We start from the raw sequence: 13,683 nt of genomic DNA, 5'->3' as shown, positions 1-13,683 counted from the left end.
TTGTGGTGCTGTTTATGGACGTCTGCCATTACTGAACTGGGAGGAGATAAGAAATGGGTCCCCAAAGAGAAGAGGTGAAATACGAAATGGGTGGCAGAAGCCTGTTGCTTTCCAGGAAATTATACACAAAGTCTGCTTAGGAATGTTTGCCTTTTCCCTCTGAATGGTTTCTGTAGGGCTGTCTGCAGTGCAAACTAGCGTGGCCCCACTCACAGTGCATTAGGCTGAAGCAGCTGTTGGCGTGTTGTGGAGCTCACCAGTACCACCCCTTGCAAACAGGGGTAAAAAAGTGCCCTATTTTGCTAAAATAAAGGGATGGGGAAGTAGGAAATATGTGCAGCTTTGTTCTAAACCTCAGTCAGTTATATCGGGATTTGCATACAATGTATGCCCCCAATATACTGTAAAACCTGTTTTACGGTATACAGCCAAAGGCAAGAATGTCCAAAATCTCACAGTAAGATCCAGTACTCCTTTTACTTAGCAGCAATACTGGCTCAGGGATGTCTGTCTCTTTCCTTGTTCCTCTGCCTCACTGCCTCCATCACCTGTCAGACTGCAGCTCTTTGCAGAGCCGTGCAGTAACCTGCACCAGTAGTTCGGACTGCTCTGAGCCCTGTGCTGCCTTTGGCACTGGAAAAACATAGGCAAGCAAAAAAGTCATCCCAACAGTAATGCAGACTCTTGACAGACAAGAAGGAATTGCATGAAGCAGGATACTTCTGCCGTATAGTTGACATCTGAAGGAAACTCAGCTGCAGAAAGGAAATAATTTCTAGTGCCTTTAGAAAATGATAATGGCAGTGTGGAAAAGAAATATGAAAACATAAAGTAAAAATGTGTATTTAATGAATTAAAAATAAAAAAAAAAAGAGTCATGAGTTAATTTAAAAGGCTGCAAAATACTCTGGAATTAGATAGAGCTGAATAATAATAAGTATGTACCTGTAGGCTGGCGTCCCAGCTGCACTACTGTTTAATCTTTTTCAAGTTCATACTGTTTTAAGAAATCAAAATGGGCGGATTTGTTTTAGGCAGCTTCATGCCCTTGTTTAGCTGCGGTTTCAAGTTAATGTAAAACCTGAAATGAAGTGCGAGCATTAATAGCCATCTCTTTGAGAAGCAGAACAAATACGCAGAACAGGATTAATCGAGAATATGCTTTTAAAAATACGGGGAGTGATCTTCAACAGGTTGGGGAGCTGTTGGTTGGCCTGCTCTCCCACCCTTCACAGTTTAGGAGTGACACTAATTAACAGTTTTGCATGGGACTAGGTTTTTGTGTGGCATGCAGCTGATTTGGGTAGGCTGGGAGGAAGGGATTTGGGTATTTTCTGCTACATTCGTTTTAATCCATAATGAAGCACTGAATACATTTTTAAGGGTTCCTCTGCCTTTGCACTCACTTTGCTGTTAGTGCTTTCCTTGAGACGGAAGGAGACCAGGATGATAGCACTGCCCTCCTTTATTATGTGTGCTTACAGTAAATAATTCAAGAGGCAGGCAACCTAAAATGAAGACAGAAATCCTCAGCTTTTCCCTACAATGGGCTACACATTTACATTGCGGGGGGGGGGGGGGATGCATGCCAGCATCACTGGTTTGTCAGGAGCGCCTCTGCCTCAGCAATTCAAGCCACGCTGACCTCTGCCACAGCTGGGAGGGAAACATTCACTCTCTCCAGCAGGATTGCTTTGCTGGCTTTAATCTGCGAAAATGAGTTTACAATCTTGCCTGCTTTCATATCAGGAGAATGCGGCGTAGCTGCAAGTTGGGAGGATTTACCCATGTAAGTACATATGCTAGAGCACGTCAAGCCCAGATTTTTCCACACATTTGGTGGATAATTTTAGGAGAAGCACAGGTGCACACACCCACTTCTTTGGGAAAGAAAAAAAAAAAAGGCCATGTTATTTGACATTTTAAATAATAAAAATAAAACTTGGAGAGGCAATTGCTGCACTGTAGATCAGCCTGAGCCTGGTAACTGCTTTTCTTGAATGGGCATTCCTGCGAGCAATGGCTTAGTGTTCAGTTCTCACTTTGAATCCAAAAATATGTCTAAAGGTATTTACCTTCTGATGTCTAAAACTGGAACAAAATCACAGCCTTCTCAAAGGCTGCACCAGCACAGCACTAAATGCTTTGCTCCTTATTCTGCTGGAATAACCACACGTGCAAGGGACCGGCAGCTGCTCCCCGGCCTTTCGCTCTACCACAGGCATTTGGCATGGCGGAGGGTTTGGCACAGCAGGGTGACCTAAGGGCAGCCACAATGTCTACCAGGGCTTTAGGTGGCACTGCAGGTGACCTAATATGTGGACGGAAGGTGTGGCTATCTGCTGTTCTGTGATGGTCAGCAAGCCCTCTGTGGCTGAGGAGAGAATGTAATTGTGCTTTGGGATTCTCAGCATTTGACTTGTTACACGTGTTTTGCACTTGCTGGTTGTGTTTGAAGCAGTTCTTACAGGTCATTACTGGGTAAGGGAATTATGAAGTGTGATACTACTGTTATTCATTCCCATTGGGGTAAAACCCTGTATACTTCCCTTGAAGGCTGCCAAATGCCATTCCAAGTGCTCTGAAAGGAGTTTTATGCTTCCTTATCTGAAGACTGCTGTGATCTTTCCAGATCTTTCATTAATACGTGAAAAGCAGATTGCAGAAAATGCCTTTGTGTTTCAGAAATGTGGTGGCAGGAGGGGAGTGCTTAGAGAGAAGCTGCACATACCTCACATACGTAACGCTTTCCAGTCTATCAGAAGATCCTATCCCCATCAGATAGCAGCAAGACATTCCTGGGGGTGGAGTGAGAGTGAATTTATCTTGGGAGTGAGCAGCATTTTGCTTTGCTAAGCTAGCTGGTTTGCTCAGTTCAGGAATTTTCCATTCACCTCTATTATCCACCAGGATATAAATCCCAACAACTGTAATTAGGGCTGCTTACCTTAATTTGTTAACAGTTTCCTGCAGCTTACCTGTCCTTCTGCTGGCTCTCCTCTCTCATCCTGACTGCTTGATTGAACTGCTTCTCCAAAAATTCCTGCTTTGGAGGTATGCTTTCAAAACTATGTTGTGGAGGGGACTGTGTTCCTGCAAGGTGGACGTGCTGTTATACAGAGAAGTGCTATTTGCTTTAAAGAATATGAAGCCGCCCTACTTGGTTTGCGTTGTCTTTGATAGATTATTCGTCACTTCAGCATTCAGAAACCCTGGCTGAGGGGAAGGCTCTGTACTGAGACACTGGGAGGACTGTGTAGTGCAGCCTGAAGGTGAAGAAGGGTTACATCTGCTTGCTTTTTCCTTTTCAGTTCCTTTGGTGTGTCTGGGTAGACGTGTTTGCTTCAGTGTAGTTTAATTCAAAAGGTTTAGTTTAGCTGGCTCGATACTTACAATTTCATGCACTGATTCAGAGTATAGTACAGACTGTACTGATGGAAAATGAAGGTTCTTAGGGATCTGTGGGCAGCTCAGCTCCATTAGCTTGAAACAACAGCTGAAAAACATCATTTTCAAAGATATGCATTAGTCAACATCAAAATCAGTTGTTACTTCTTGAAATAGCTAGTTAGAATATGACAGAATTCCAAGCCCTTTGTTAAGAATAGATATAAGAATTATTAGTAACCTGTAGATTTAGTGCTGTTACATCTTCCTAACCTTTCTGTTTAAGATGAAAAACTACGAGGGAGTATAGGTTCTGGTGCATAATTCCTTATAAATAGAAATGCCTGTTGGCTAAATCGGAGAAGGGGTTCAGGTGGCTGCAGCTGCAGAGTGCGTCTGATAATTTGCATTCTCCACCTCCTGCCCTTGCTGCAGAATTAAATTGGTCTCTTATTAACATGGGAATGTTGTTTGTTACACCGCCTGCTCCCTCCCCTGCGCCTACATGACTGTTCCAATGTAATGTCAGCCCCTGTTGGGAGCCTCGGGAGTGGGTGCCAGCAGGATGGGAGGAGTTGTGGGAAGGGATTTCTTTACCTATTACAACAGGTGCCTTTGTCAGCACACCTCAGAGGCAGCCGAGGAGGAGCCACTGTTAGTCTTACGCTTTGAACTTTTGCTACAAGAAAAAATAAAGCCACCCCACAAGGCAATGAAAGCGAAGAGGAAGCGGTCATTTAAAGCACCTCGGAAAACCTAAGCAGGATTTAGCAGAGCAGGTATGATTTTTGTATAGGTGGCAAGGAGAGCGATCTCGTGAGCTGGATATTGCTTCAGGATTGGAATCCAAAATATTTCTGCTGTGGGAATTAAATGGAAAAATTTCAAGCCTCTGAAGAAGAAATTAAAAATAATGCACTGTAGGTGCATTTCAAAGGAAAAATACCTTTCTTCCTCCTGCAAGGGTTAAGCATGATCAGAATCTGCTTTAGTCTTGAGGATTTAACTTCAAGTGCTGCATTTTTTGTTTGCCATAAGCCTATTAGAACTCTCTCTGTTTCCTAGCAATAACACGTAATTTCTCACTCTATGTAAGTGAAAGAGATGTTGAGTTTTTAATCCTGTACACTACGGCTGTTGCTCAAGTTTCCTATTCAAATGCAAATAGCACCTGGTGCTATTTAGATACCTGTGTAATCTTTGATAAAGATATGCCAGGAGCACAGGAGAAAGAGAAAAGCAAGGTGGGTCTGACCCTGTTTATTCGGGAAAGTGAGAGCGTAACCATATGCTACCGTCAACCTGAACTGGAAAGTTTCTGCCAACTGCATCCAGCACATACTCTTTTTGGAGACAAATGCACAGCTGAAACGATTTCTTTTTCTTGAGCAGGTATGATTTTTCACTAGGAAGAACAAAAGGCTTCCAGAGGAGATAAAGATGTAGTGGATGAGTCCAAGCAGAAGTGCTGATTTGATTCAGAGTTTTACCTTGCCCAAGTGTCTTGAAAGGAATTTCTTTTGGGGATACTTTGTTTCTTCAAATCAGTTATTATTTTCTAGATTTACATTTGTAGTTTTGAGAATACTGTGTATTTTTAATGATTTTCCCAATTTTTTTCCTTGTGCTTTTTTTTCTATGTGTCAGATGTTATGAAAATGAATTAGAAAGTAAGGAGCAATTTGGAAGTCAGCTTCACTGTTTAGGACTCATAGGCAAGAGATACCATATCATTTCTTGACTAAAAGCAAACCCATCCCAGATTCAGGTTGAAAACCTACTGTGGAAAGTTCCAATTGCATAAATTGGTTTTATTTCACTTGTGGAGGTGTGAGTTTATTCAAGAAAGTGTTTAGAGCCTTCACTGCATTTTGCATGGTTGTTTTCCTCTGTGTTACAAGTGGAAACTGAAGGACTCTTTGTGGAGGGTTGTGACTTGATGCCATCAACTTCCTGCTAAAATCAAAAGTATCTGCATGGTGCAAAATACAGTTCAGGTCTGTGTAGAAGTGGCAGTGAGTGTTATTAAAGATTTTAAAGGAGAGATTCAGAAACTTGGGGAAAATCACAAAGAGCATCTGAAAGAAATTGTCATTACACCAATCAGTGAATTTACAAATAAGCAGGAAAATGCAGTTCATTGGGAAGTGAAACTGCTAACAAGAATATCAGCTTTTGTAGGAGAAAACTGGATATAAAGAATAAACAGTTGCTACAAAGTTTGAGAAGAACAGAAGTGATTCGAGTCCTCTTGTCAAGCACTGACGGATCTTTTCTTGCTTAATACTAACCTGATTTGGCTACTGCTTTTTCATCTTCAGATACTGGAATTAAAACAAGTTCCCTGGCTTTCAACAAACTTCAGCAAATGCCTTTTGCAAGCTGGGTGTTGGGATTGTGAGCAGGTGTTTCTTATATGCTTCCCATGATACTAAAAGGGACCTGTGAGAGGAAAACCCACACGGGAGCTGATCTGCTGGGTCATATTTTCTCTCGTGACACTCCTTCCTCATTAGCTTCTTCGGGTGGGTGTGAACAACTGACACGGAACTGAGCCAAGGTGCAGCCTTGGATTGCCAACCTGCTCTGGCCGCTAACGGCAGCTTGCCGGCAAAATGATGGAAGAAATCTCCATAATGGTGGCCTACGATGCCCATGTTTTTAGCCAGCTCTACGATGAAGACTTTCTGGCCAATCTGGTGGCGGGCAGCAAACCCAAATGTGTGGTAGGTGTTGCTCTTGCTCATTTGACAATAATGCTTAAAAGCTATACTCTGTCCAGTAGTTAAGTCCTTCTGCTGAAAGCTACTCATTATTTAGTTTCTCTCTTTATTACTTTCTCAGAAGTTTGCTGTCATGCATTAACAAAATTAAAATAATCTTGGAAGAGAAGAGATTAAAATAATACCTTTCTGGGCTGCTAAATTCAGAAGGAGGTTCAGTAGGATAATAGTTAAAATGGTACTTTCAAAATAATATTGAAATAATTGAAATAATAATTAAACTGGCAAATGACTGAACTTATCTAACGATGGAATCAGCACTAAATTATGTAAGCAGTTTCTGTGTCTTAGCAGGTCAGTTACAAGTTCAGGCCAGATGCCTGGGGTGTAGGTCACCGTCATCGCTCGAGCTAAGAGAATCTCTCCCCACTGTGGGAATGGCAATGTTACACTTTTATATGTTGTTCTGAAATCAGCATGAATATCTGTAAAAACATTTTAGTTAAATGACCATTTTTCATACGTAGCATATATCTTTATGTATACGACAGGTACAGAGTGGTCATCTTCCTCATTCATGGAGATCCCAGCACTTGTAGGGAGCTGCATTCAAGTCAGTGTCTTAGACTCAAGTTTGGTGGCAAAGTTCATCCATGGTCTCAAATTCTGCAGATGAGCCCATGTGCGAGCCAGTCTGCCTAGAAGTGGTCAAAAGAAGTCTTTGAAAATAAAATACATGTGTTGATGCTGAGCTCAGCTTGAAAGTAGATACAGTTAAAATTTAAGTCTGAATATGAATCAGGCTAATCATTTAGCAACCCAGTTAAGCATTTGTGTTTGCAGGTTTTGGTCTGTGTATGAGTTTGTATCCAGGTAATTCACTAAACTGTGACAAACGAAGGTGTGCTCAGAAGAGGAGAAAAATGCTTTATTGCTGTCTTGTGTAAAACCTCTCTGCATATTTGCTACTTGGGTTTTTCTGGGTGTCCATGCTTCGGAAGTCCCCGGTGCAGGGACTCATCTCCTGCATCTCCCAGAGATCTCTGGATCTAGAGTTCTGTCAGTTCCTTTTATCATGATGTCTTTTTCTGTCTCTGACCTCCTCTAGGCTAGAATTTACAAGGCCCATTAGAATAGTGAGAAAATAAACATGGAAATCGAGTATGCATAAAACTGTGTACTTTAATATGGCCTGGTTGGAGACTGAACTCCAAATAGACTTTTACTTAACCAGCATATTAGGAGTCCCACATACTGTTCCCATTACTTTTAAATACATGGTATACCTTAATTCATTGTCCAGTCACAATGTTTCCTCTTTTTCTCCTTTAGCTGATTGCTATGGCAGTATTTGTTATTGGGATTAGAAGCCCAGAGTAGTATCTTTGCTGCAGAGAGGTATCCGTGTTGCAATAGGATTAACAGGAGCCAGGTTCCTGTGGAGAAGATACCTGCTGGCAGGCTCTGGGAGAGGCCCTTCCAAGTTTCTCTGAGCAAACGAGGATGATGGTGGGGTTTGCTGGGTGCCTCCTGTCCCGAACTGCTTGTGCATTCTAGAGCCAGTTCTGCAGTTGTTTAAATTAAAATCCTTGTGGTTAGAAAACATTTCATGGTTGGCTTACCCTATAATTTAAACCTTTGAATAGTGGTGCTTAACCAGACTCTGATTGCTCATTTTTGCATCGCTTCAGAGCAAAAGTAATAGACGTTGCGCGAGGTATCACTAGATCCCTCCAGATCAGTGACAAGTGACTGGAGGAGAAAGTAACTGGTGTCAGGAGCACCACATTACAGCTCCAGCTGATTTTTGACACTCAAAATAAGCTGAAATTACATTTTTTTATATTTCTCTATGAAGTAACTACTTAACTTCTAACAAAAAGAGATACTTATGTACCACGGAACAACCGTGGTAGGAAATGTATCATTGTTACTATTATTTATCAGATCTGAAGGACTGACTTTTGTCTACGTATATGTTTGTATCAACTCTTTTTTTCCCTGAATCATAGAATAGTTAGGGTTGGAAAGGACCTTCAGATCATCTAGTTCCAACCTTCCTGCAAGAGTATTAACATGTTTCAGTGCATTATTTACTGGTAAATAAGTTAAGAAATGTGAGGTTTGCAGGGTTTACATAGGAAATACCTCACTACTTCTTTAAATGGTTTTGATGTATATTAAATAAGCAAATAATGATGTAGACAACCTGAGGAGGTTTTAAGATGAAGCTTGACAGGATTATGATAGGATTAGATGGTGCGTGGGAGCCTGCACTACTAAGGGATGGGATCTGATGACTCAGAAAGTTTCTTTCAGCTCTCTGTTGCTATGTCTAATCGTGGGGTAAGCTGCCAAATGGGATAAGTTTGGGCAAATCCTGTTGACTGTGTCCTGGTCATTTTACCACATTGCGCAAAGGTATGTACTGTACATAAAGTAACGTTCCGCAGAAAGAATTTGCAGAGCTTTTGTTTATTCAGAGTTCTTGTTACTGGCACAGGTGTTTTTTGCACTCTGGGGTTCATCTTGCTTGTTTGCAAAATCCAGGTTTCCTTTATTTTCAAAGGAGTTTCTTGTGTGCTGCTCTGGTTGCAGAGAAAAGTTTGCTTCAAAAAAAGCTCTTCCGAGGCTCTCATCCTGTTCAGCAGTTTGGATGCCAGGGTGGTGGTGGTGTAGTTCAGAAATCGTGCAACTAGTAACTTGTTACAGTTCATTTGGGTTGTGCAATAGGTCAGGGCACACAGGAGTCTCTTCTGCACAGGGGAGTGAGCCATGTGTTACGACATGAAGTGGGAAACAGTAAATACCGAAACCAAACCAGGCTCAGATGATAGCTGGTGCGGGTTGCTTATGCTAAAGGTCAGCCTTGCGTGGTAGCCTGACATGTCCAGTGCCACACAGGTAATGAACTTTGTGAGGAAAATCAGAATTATCTACTCTTGTCTAGGTCCCATCAATTCTAGTCATATTTTTCAATGGCAAATGTGAATTTTTCAGTGGAAAGTGTAGCAGTGTTTTTTTAGCATTGCTGTGATGCACATAAATACTAGACAATTAAACAGGATGTAGATGATCTGAGATAAGGTTTTGCTAAATATGCTCCAAAGCAACCCTGTATGATAGCAATCCTCCAACATACATAACAGAATTAGTCATATTACAGTGTGACCATGACACACAGTTGTTTTGTTGTGTGGTCTTACTTTCAAGATTTCGAGTTATTCTGAAACTACTTTGCACAGACATGCAAGGCGGCATATAAAAGTGGACTGCTGTGTAGCTTGTGCAAGAACTGAGCAGCATTAGTCTAGGGAATTTCAGTTTTCAACATGCCTACAGAAAACCTGGACCCAAGGGGTTATAAAAATGGTGTACTAAGTGGTATAATCCTATTAATCCAGAGTTGGAAGGACATTCTTCTGGAAGGCGTCAAGGTATTTTCATTTGCGTGCCTGCTTATTGTGTTTAGCTCACTGTTCAGAGGAATTACCAGCCATTTTATGGATTACACACCAGTTTGTGGTTATATGCCAGCAGACTCTGCCATAATGATTTTTAGGCTCTCAGTTTCCCATTGAAGCCAAACTGAGGATGTTCAAAGCAGATGTGTTAACGGCAAAGTGGGTGAGAAACAGGGTGGTCTGGCAAGAGCACAGGATATAGTGGTCACTGTGTTGAAGTCTAACTGGCAGCTGGTTAAACATATTTTGGGGTTGATAGTGGAGCCAGTACTGTTTAGCATCTTCAGACCTAGGCACCAGAAGAGGCTGCACCCTGTTTTTCAGATGGCAAAAGCTTGGTTTTCAGGTGGCAAAAACTGGAGAGTAAGTGGTGGACACATGGCAGGGTAGGTCTGCTGATCAGAGGACCCTCAGCAGCAGTGGGCTGAGAGGAACTTCCTGAGGTTCAGCAAAGGCAAATGCAGAACTCCGTATTCTCCTTGCGCAGGAATAACTCCATCATCTGTGCCGGCTGGGGAGCAAATGTCTGGATAGCATTAGTGCAAAAAGGGCGTTGGATGACAACACGAATGAGCAGCATGCTGTTGTAGTGACAATGGCGAGCTACGCATGAGGCAACATTACAAAGAGCACTGACAGCATGTCAGGTGAAATGGTTAATCCCTTCCACCCAACTTCATTCCAGTAGGATTCTTTTAAAATTAAAAACTCTGTTAAATGCTCTTCTGGAAAAGCATCCAGCTCTCATTTGAGAGTAACAGGAAGTGGGAAAGATATAATTTTCCATGGTAATCTGTTAATCTCTGTTTGAAATATGCTTCTAATTTCTCACATTCGTTCTGGTTTCATCTTCACATCTTGAATCTGGCATGCGTTTTTGTGCCAGAGTACAGCATTCTGTACCATTACTTACTTCATTCCTGTGAAGGTACTTACGTGCTGTGACCAACTCAGCTGTCTGTCCTCTCTTGTGCAGACTGAGGAGCTTGAGTTCTTAAACCTCCTTCTGCGAGGCATTTACACCCTGCACAAAACAGCTCAGTGGCTCTGCTGCACATCCTCTTAATTTTTTCTCCAGCTGCCTCTCCCAGGACTAGATGCAGTATTCCAGTGATGCTCCAGGGTCGAAACTTTCCTGGTCACCTTGCTTTTTCTGATGGCAGGCTGCTTTCACAGCATGTGCCTCCCAGTCCCAAACCCCGTTCTTCCCAGAGAGCAGAAAAGTTTTCAAACTTTTGGAAAAGTCCAATGGGACTGATCCCATCTCTTCACAAGATTCAACACCAGCTGGATGTCTACTGCTCTGCTCTGTAGTTAAGCCCTGCATACATTTGGTCTGGAGTCAGCACACTGGTGTGTTTCACTTGAGTAAGCTATTTCCAAGAATTTGAGCATGTGTGGGCAATTTCTGGTCCTTCTTGTTCTTTACTGCTCTTTCTATCCATGTGTCATCTGCAGATTTTATTAGCAGGACTGTATTTTTCACTTCCATGCTACTGATGTAATGTTTGATAGTGCTGAATCTTTTATGATTCCCAGAAGACACCCTTTAGAACATCATTAGCCCAAAATGAAAAATGCCATTGAATAATGATTCCCTTTGACAATGGCTTTTTGACCCATTTCCGAAGCTTTTTAATTCATGCTTTATGGCTATCGGATACTCTTCTGGGGTTTGAGCTGCTTTTTGGGGTTGGATTTTGTTTGTTTTTTTTTTTAATGAATCTATCATGTGGTAGTGATTCCAGTGCTAGAGAAGACTGTTACAAGTGCAAAGACACTTTTATCAATCTGGCCTGTAGATAAAGAATAAAATGAGAGCTACAGTTTATGAAATCATGCTGGCATGGAACCAGTTACACTGGTTATCTACTACTGGTTATCTACTATGATTACTATGCTAGTTATCAGCTGGATCCTAAGAGTTTTCTTATGGCCTAAGTGAATCTCTACTGGATAAAGATTACTGAAAATGAACGGTGGTGGACCAGAGATCTCATCCCTTAGTTCCGCCAGTACTTCTGCTCTGCATAAAACCCTGCAGCCTGGTTTCCAACAGAGCTGAGCTATTTTCTGGACAGTTATGACTTGTCTGAATCATAATTTTTTTTGAGCTCTCGTTGTTAATGCATATGAACAGCACTTTGGAATCCTTTTGTTTTCAGTATGCTCTAGAATCAAGTCCAGTCTAATGACACGCAAAAAAAAACTTAAAACTTTTTTTCTTCTGCATTTAGTTTAAGTTATTATTTTATTTGTTCCTAATTAATAACCTCTATTATTTTCTGGTTTTCTCTTCATGTTTGAAAACATTTTTTTGCTGCCCTCTTATTGTTACTGGATCAAGAAGGAATTATTTAAGCAATGTTTCGAATAAACATTTTATAAATGCAGATGGCATCTGAGTGAGTAAATGTTCAATAGCAGGACATTTCTGTATGTTGGAGCTGCCTCATTTCATTCTTACAAAGAATTCTGTGAAAATTGGTACAAGTGTTTTTTGGCACTCAAGAAACTGCTTCTGTTTCTGTCATCATTACAAGCCCATTCGGGAGAAGAAATCTGAAGTAAGTTTCAAGACATTATTGGTTCATTAGGTCTTTGGTTTTAATGACTTTGAACGCTTTGCATGAATCTTTGCAATTAAAGAAGAGCAGATAATGATTTACTTCACAAGGCCATATTTCAACATTTAACTGGAAAAACCAGTTAAATTAGAATAAAGAATAAATTAGAATAAATTTAACTTACTTATCTCCCCACAGGTCAGGTGAGATTGATAGAGCCACTTCAAGTCTGCTAGATACAGTAGTCAGCATATTAAGATGAGAAAGTGCAATGGGTCATATGAAAGATCTGAAGCCCCTGAATTCTGAGCCTTCAGCTTTCTTACCTCTTGTTTTTTCTTGTAGATTGCCATTAATATAGTACATCACACCTTAGTAGAGCTATATACAAACCCCAAAACTTTGTGTGTAATCATAGCAAACGCAAAATACAGGTATTTATCGGTGGTCTGTCAGTGTCTCCATGATCACTGTGTTCATCAACTTTGAAAGGAGTGCTGAAACTAGATGAAAAGGCAGTTAACATCTTTGCAGAAGCCTAATTTCTCAATCACTAGAAGATGGATTAGAAAGTTTGTGTAGGTGAATGTGTTAGTTATTAAAAATACTCTGTCTTCATTGTCTGTAACTGTTTTGATTCTTTTTGAACCCAGTTCTCAGAAGGATTTGGCATACAGTGCTGAGTTTGAAACATACATTTCAGAGGGGTTAATCTTGTTCAGTTTGTGCCTTCACGCACCCTTCATTATGCACATTTTTTCTTTATTGCTTCCTTCTAGCTGTGTCAACATGAACTCACAATCAAGCAAGCCAGGCATGTTGACTGGAGCGCTGGTTGCACCGGTCACTGATGTTTTAAAGCTGTACGGTTGTCTTTTCTGCTGAGAAAAATCCAGATGGTTTGATGTCAGAGTAGCGTGTTAGCTATGCCAAGACAAAGTTCAGTGTGTATACAAACTGTTGCACTTCGGCCACAGGGTAGAGCCACCAAAGTAATCCCAAGTAACAATAATATGGCATAAGAAAGAGATCATACTTGCTTGTCTTTCACCTCAGAGATCACAGAAGCTAAGTGCATAGGTGAGAACAAACACATGGAGATCATCAGTGAGTGTTTCTGATACTGGTCGCTGTCCCGCTTGTGTTTTCAAAATGCTGATCATTTCATTTGCAGTTTTGAAGAAATTTTATTTTAGGGTTTTAGCACTTGTGCTTATGGAGCTGGGCAAGTAGAAAAAAGGCAAGGCTTTTGAGAAGAGGTGGTAAAAGTTGTGTTAGGCACTGAGGAGAGATAAAAGTATTTGATATAACAGAAGGGATTGTGGAGCCCTCAGTGTAAGTATATAATGGTTCAAGTTTAATATAGGAAAGCTATATATTTTCTGCTGGTGGAGTAATGCACTAAAAGTAATTGCTTTTAGAAGCTTGTGCGTTTGAAATATTTATAAAAGTAATTAAGGGTGTTCTAGCACCAAGCACATTAGAGAAGCTTGAGGGTGAGTTTAAAGACACAATTGTAAAGTGTGACAGCATTACCAGTTT

The 13,683-nt window shown here is 41.1% G+C and overlaps 1 protein-coding gene across 9 annotated transcripts in view; it reads left to right on the top strand.

Moving 5' to 3' along the window:
- RABGAP1L (RAB GTPase activating protein 1 like) overlaps nt 1-13,683 on the top strand; it is a 245,276-nt gene that overhangs the window by 207,411 nt on the left and 24,182 nt on the right. The window contains exons 1-2 of one of the 9 annotated variants that reach the window (XM_061345659.1): nt 3,975-4,166; nt 4,780-6,113. The exons of 6 other annotated variants lie outside the window; for them this stretch is intronic. In XM_061345659.1, coding sequence (XP_061201643.1) covers nt 6,003-6,113 — 111 coding nt within the window. In that variant the 5' untranslated portion in view covers nt 3,975-4,166; nt 4,780-6,002. Of the gene's footprint in view, nt 1-2,843; nt 3,055-3,974; nt 4,167-4,779; nt 6,114-13,683 lie in introns of those variants that run through there. 2 more of the 9 variants (XM_061345657.1, XM_061345658.1) reach the window with 2 other exon arrangements.

This window comes from Neopsephotus bourkii, unplaced genomic scaffold, assembly GCF_033783945.1.
Source record: "Neopsephotus bourkii isolate Nb327-2 ecotype Australia unplaced genomic scaffold, CSIRO-AGI_Nbou_v1 NB_234, whole genome shotgun sequence".
Taxonomy (NCBI): domain Eukaryota; kingdom Metazoa; phylum Chordata; class Aves; order Psittaciformes; family Psittacidae; genus Neopsephotus; species Neopsephotus bourkii.
This window is presented reverse-complemented; position numbering and strand designations above follow the sequence as displayed.